We start from the raw sequence: 5,475 nt of genomic DNA on the forward strand, positions 1-5,475 counted from the left end.
ACAATGAAAGCTCTTACAATATTCGATGATTACATTTCTCAAAAACAGTTTATAGGCTACATGTGCACCACCAAGTCAGAACAGTAGGCGAAAATAAAGATGTGAAAAAAGACCAAATTATTAGGGTGAGGCACATGGGTTACTAACAGCTTACTACACAACATACACTCAGTATTACTGTCTTAGCTACAGTATACATATCTTCCTGGCATATAATTTATGCAGCAGCATACAAGACATTTTTGGACTTGTGGGCAAATTTTATCATCAAACTTTATTATCAAAGTCTGTCATTCTCTGGATGTATGGTGCTTTCAAGACAACCGGGAACTCGAATAAAAAAGGTTGAATCATGATGACGTTAGTTATCTTCAGGTCGTAGCTCTAGAAAGAGGTCCGAATTCTGAATTTACAATTCCAAGTTGGATGAAAGTTCAAAACGAATTTTCTCAGTCGTAGCTCGTTTTTCCCGAGTTCCCAGTTGTCTTGAACTCACTAATGTCAGATTTTGAAGTTCAGAGTTAACACTTTTTTTGAGCGTGGCACAAATCATGCTTCATTGACAATGTTGAATGTTTATAATTTTAAACTTAGGAAAATAGACCCTTAATCTTAGACGTGGTACACACAGCCACTCCACTGAATAGCAGGCTAATGATTGCTTTGCAATGCTTGCAGTTAGCCACTGATTCCTTCCAAACCACTCATTGTTGAATTTGCGATTTCCAACTTGTTGTGTAATGTTTATGTCCAATGGCCAATGAGCACCGATACATTTTGTTTATAATTTCTCTTCGTTATTTCTCTTCATATGACAGGGATTAAAAAGGATTTGCCAGTAGATTGTCGACTTGATTCATGATGATGACTGCTAGCTAAGATTTTGAAAGTATGTAGATATAATGCTACTGTAGATACGTGATTTGACATAATTTTATCTGTGGCCAATGACCTTGAGCCTTCTTGGATGGACACTTCTAATGTAACTCTATGGCAGCTAATGTAACTCTAGGGCTTGAATTTTCTAGCTCTACCCTTAGACTTGGACGTGACATAGTGTCCACATGAGTGACAGAACACTGAGCCAATCACGGCGCAACGCTCCGTATTTTCTGCTGGCTTGCCCCACCACCACAGAAAGCAGCACTGAGCTAGGCTGAAACACCTGCATTTTGGAGCTTCCTTACTCTAGAAAACAAAAAAAGACCATGTTTGTATGCGGCTTTATTAACTCAATGTTATGTTTTTTTTACATTGTTTGTAATCTGATATGTAAAAAAACAAGATAAAAAAACATGAGCTGGGGCACACCCAGAAAAAAAGCTTGTGTGGAGGTGCTGACTAACGGCAAACTAAAAACCAAGAGCGGAATTACTAAAAACTCAACCAATGTCACGACTTCCGCCGAAGTCGGCTCCTCTCCTTGTTCGGGCGGCATTCAGCGGTCGACGTCACCGGCTTTCTAGCCATCGCTGCTCCATTTTTCATGTATCCATTTATTTTGTCTTGTTCCCTGCACACCTGGTTTTCATTCCCCAATCAATTCATATGTATTTATTCCTCTGTTCCCCATCATGTCTTTGTGTAGGATTGTTTGGGTTACGTGTATTTTGATAGTGTGGATATTGTTACGCGCATTACTTTTTGTCTATGTTCCGTGTTTTGACCACATTTTTGTTATTTTTGTGCAGTCATTTGACCGGAATAAAAAGTGCGCCTGTTCACTACACTCTGCTCTCCTGCACCTGACTTCGCCTCCGTTACACACTCCTAACAACCAAAGAAGAAAAACAACGCAACCGTCTATTGTACTAAGTACACCAAGGATTCGGAGAAAATGAAACAAAAAAAATTGCACACCTCTTCAAGGAACCCCCACTGGTGGTCTATATAAATGGTCGCAATATTGGAGATAGTTTGGTTAGATCTGACATGCCCCCTGAGTCCACTCAGACACCCACATACAGGTCGAAAGATCCCTGTGAGGGGTATCATCTCATGCAAGACCAAGGGAGTAATCTATCTCATCACCTGTTCATGTGGAGAAGCCTATGTAGGACAAACAGAGATCCTACTACTACAAAGGCAGGCTTACTGGATATCCTATCTAAAAACATTGATCCCTAGTGGTCTGAATATTGACTTTGATCTCAGGCTCTTCTTATAAACACTTTTTCCTTTATGAACAAGTCTTATAAATGTAAAAAATATTTTTACAGCTTATTAGCGTACACCTAATATGTTCCCCCCGTTGATGATGTTCATTATATATTAAGGGTGAACCAATATTACATGTAACAAAAATGAAATACAAAATTATGTGAAATTGAATGAAACAATAATGTATGTTGACGCTAATATGATGTACAATATTCCATTATGTTTCTATATGATAACAATAGCATAGTATATTTAATATGCCATTACTATTTTTTAACAGTTTCACTAATTCATTTTAATTAACTTAATTATTATGACACACCCTTCACCACTGTCATTGGTTACACTAATTGCACTGTGTGTCTACATAACCTGGTTCAAGTATTTATGACATTACCCTGAGGAAGGCACAGTGATGACGAAACGTTGGTAAATACCCATTAAATTGCTGAGATTATACATGGAGTGTGCGACTTTATTTGGATAGTGTAATCTGATATGCCAAAATGACATGCAAAACAGGAAGCCCCTCCCCCCAAAAAATATTTAAAAAATTGCTAAAAATGTGGCACTCAAAACAGGTGGGGCTCTGAATGATGGGTCGCCAGTGCTTGTAGGCGATGCCAGCTAAACTCTTGCGTAGAAGCACCTAATCGCGTTTAACGGTCTCTTACGCAGAACTGCGCATGTGTAGTCCGTCAACGGCACTCCTTCGATATAAAGTTGTTTTTGACGAAAATTAAAACGGTTTGTCACTTTCACGAGGTTGGATGAATAAGTTCAACTGCTTAAGATATTGCCTCGACTCTTGGTTGTGCTTTTCGATTTCGGCAAAACTAGTGTGCAAAATGAACAACTAAGGAAGATGATTGACTTCCCATTGACTTCTCGAACTCCAAACCACGGTCAGTTCGGTCGCAAGCGTTCGCGGAAGTTTCGTTTCTGGATGTAGAAACTCTGTGCTATAACGCTCCAGGTCATACAAAATAGAATATCAACTGTTTCCACTAGATGGCGGTAAGGCCACATTCATCAATACCTAAAAATCTGAAAAAGTGACCACAGGATGCTATGACAAGAAATTATTGCATGTGTCAACGTGAAGTCATCTGAATGATCTTTTATCAAAATAAGAATTAAATGCATGCCTCTGATCAACATAAATCCAAATGAATGAAGCAAAAGTTTGTATCAACAACTTCATGTAGGCTTATGCAGGGGGAAATTACTATTTTTCCATTGAGGTCTTTTTATTTGATGATAAAATATAATTGTATGGCATTGGATGTGGTTGATAGATTTACACAACCGGAATTCAAAACAGCTGAACTATGCAACACCCGAAAAAAATCTATTGAATTCACCTTGGATTTAAATATGGAAACATTTTAGACTTGATTGCAGAATTGCATATAAACCATGACAACATAATCAATGACAAACAAAAACATCAAATAACAGCAGGTGGAATTGGTGATTAGTTACACCCCCATACAACATCAAGCACTTTGAGTTTGAAAAAAAACAAAACGTAGATATACAAAATACAAATCACCCCAATCAAATAATGATGCAAAGTCAAGGTGTGGTTGTGGATGACGAGACCAAGGTTGCACCTGAAGAGGCAGCAGCAGAGATGTTGAGTTCCTGTAATTTCTCTGTTAGCGTCGTACACTCCTGCTCCAGACTGTGTGGGGGGTCAGTGAGGCACTCTAGAAACTCGCTCCCCGCCACCCTCTTCCCTGTCAGGGGGTCCACCACGTTGCCCACCTTGTGGACTATCTCTGCCAGTTCATGTTTCACATGTCTCGACCTGCGCTCAGCAAGGGCCTTCAGAAGGACTATATCTCCCACGGTGCACTGCTGCAAGGCATCGTGGGCGAAGTAGGTCTTTCTCTTGTTGTAGTACTGTAAGAGAGAATGAGGAGTGAGGACTGGTACAGTTGTTGGACAACTAGGGATGGTAGATGTTACAGTGCCCTGAATAAAAATAAGCTATAACATTGACTGAGAAATAATCAAAGCAAGAGAATTTTCTATACAAATCTCTCTAGTTATTATTTTACATCTGTGCAGACGAGGAGAGGTTGCCTCCTTAGAGATGCACCTATTAAGTGAATGTGCTGGACTGGCCCAGGGGTACTAATGTAGTGGACATGAGTCAGGCTCATTGTCTCGTGATGAGGTAGCCCTGCCAGCATCTTCAAAATCAGTGACCCTCTCGGTCTAATGGTCAAGATGTTTTTTTTTCTCCTGTGGGAGATCCCACCTGTGACACTGGGCTGACCCTGTCTGTGTTTACCTTGAGCAGGTACGGATCCAGAACCAGTCTGGTGACTCTAACTTTTGCGGTCTTCTGCATCTTGGTCCCGATCACTCTGCCGATGATCCATTTAGCATGGACTGAAGCCTGTTTTACAGACATCCTGCTAAAGCTTAGAAATTCCTAGAACACATTACACACAGACAGGCTAAATAGGATGACAAAGTTGTACTAGGGTTGTTTAACTGATAAGCCTTGTACCCATTTAAAGTATATGACCAAAGACTTTGGCTGCTGGGTGGCGAAATGGTCCAAGGCACTGCATCTCAGTGCTAGAGGCGTCACTACAGACCCTGGTTCCAGGCTGTATCACAACCGTGATTGGGAGTCCCATAGGGCGGCGCACAATTGGCCCAGCGTCGTCCGGGTTAGGCCGTCATTGTAATTAATAATTGTTTCTTAAGTGACTTGCCTAGTTAAATACAAACTGTGATATGACACCACCAGATAGATTGGACGGACGGCAAACGAACGTTAGCTTGCCAGTTAACGTTAGCATTTCTTGATCATCTGACTTCGCGTTGGCATGAAGAAAAAAAGCACACAAGCAAAACAGCAACCTCAACATTGAACTTAACAGTAATGCTATTTTAATGTCAAGATATAAAGAGGCAAATCCACTTACTTTATTGGGTAACTAACTGTTCAAGTGAAGGTTAGAAATGCGATCCGACCGACTCTGGCTTGTTTTGATGACGTACCCACGGCGTAATGATGACGTAGCTACGGAGTTTAAAAAGGAACAATACATTGCCGTTTGGTTCTTGGTTGATTACCTTCTCCAAATCGCACGGGCATTTCTTTCCACAGTAAATACTTAGTGATATACACAGTAATATCTTTACATCAATCAACCACATTTCGTTCTTTCTTATTGTTTATCAACATATTTGAACTTACTCTACCAATTGTCTGTGGGGTTGGTTTTTCTATAGGGTGGAATTTGAGACAAAATATCAAATTAAACAGACTTTCCAAACGTGGGTCTGTTG

General features: G+C 40.2%; 1 protein-coding gene across 1 annotated transcript; it reads right to left on the bottom strand.

Moving 5' to 3' along the window:
* Positions 1 to 3,389: 3,389 nt before the first annotated feature.
* On the bottom strand, positions 3,390 to 5,237 carry mrps17 (mitochondrial ribosomal protein S17). Its single transcript, XM_014195738.3, has 3 exons — positions 5,109 to 5,237; positions 4,463 to 4,606; positions 3,390 to 4,068 (listed from the first exon to the last, which is right to left on the bottom strand). Exons 2-3 carry the CDS (start codon positions 4,583 to 4,585, stop codon positions 3,739 to 3,741), a joined length of 453 nt encoding a protein of 150 aa, XP_014051213.1. The 5' UTR covers positions 4,586 to 4,606; positions 5,109 to 5,237; the 3' UTR covers positions 3,390 to 3,738.
* Between the last annotated feature and the right edge of the window lie 238 nt (positions 5,238 to 5,475).

Source organism: Salmo salar, chromosome 04 (genome assembly GCF_965601325.2).
Source record: "Salmo salar chromosome 04, fSalSal1, whole genome shotgun sequence".
Classification (NCBI taxonomy): Eukaryota; Metazoa; Chordata; class Actinopteri; order Salmoniformes; family Salmonidae; genus Salmo; species Salmo salar.

Coding starts and splice junctions, on each gene's coding strand:
- mrps17 (XM_014195738.3), bottom strand. CDS start 4,585: ATGTCTGTAAAACAGGCTTCAGTCCATGCTAAATGGATCATCGGCAGA. Junction 4,069..4,462: donor TGGATCCGTACCTGCTCAAG/GTAAACACAGAC, acceptor TCTCTCTTACAG/TACTACAACAAGAGAAAGAC.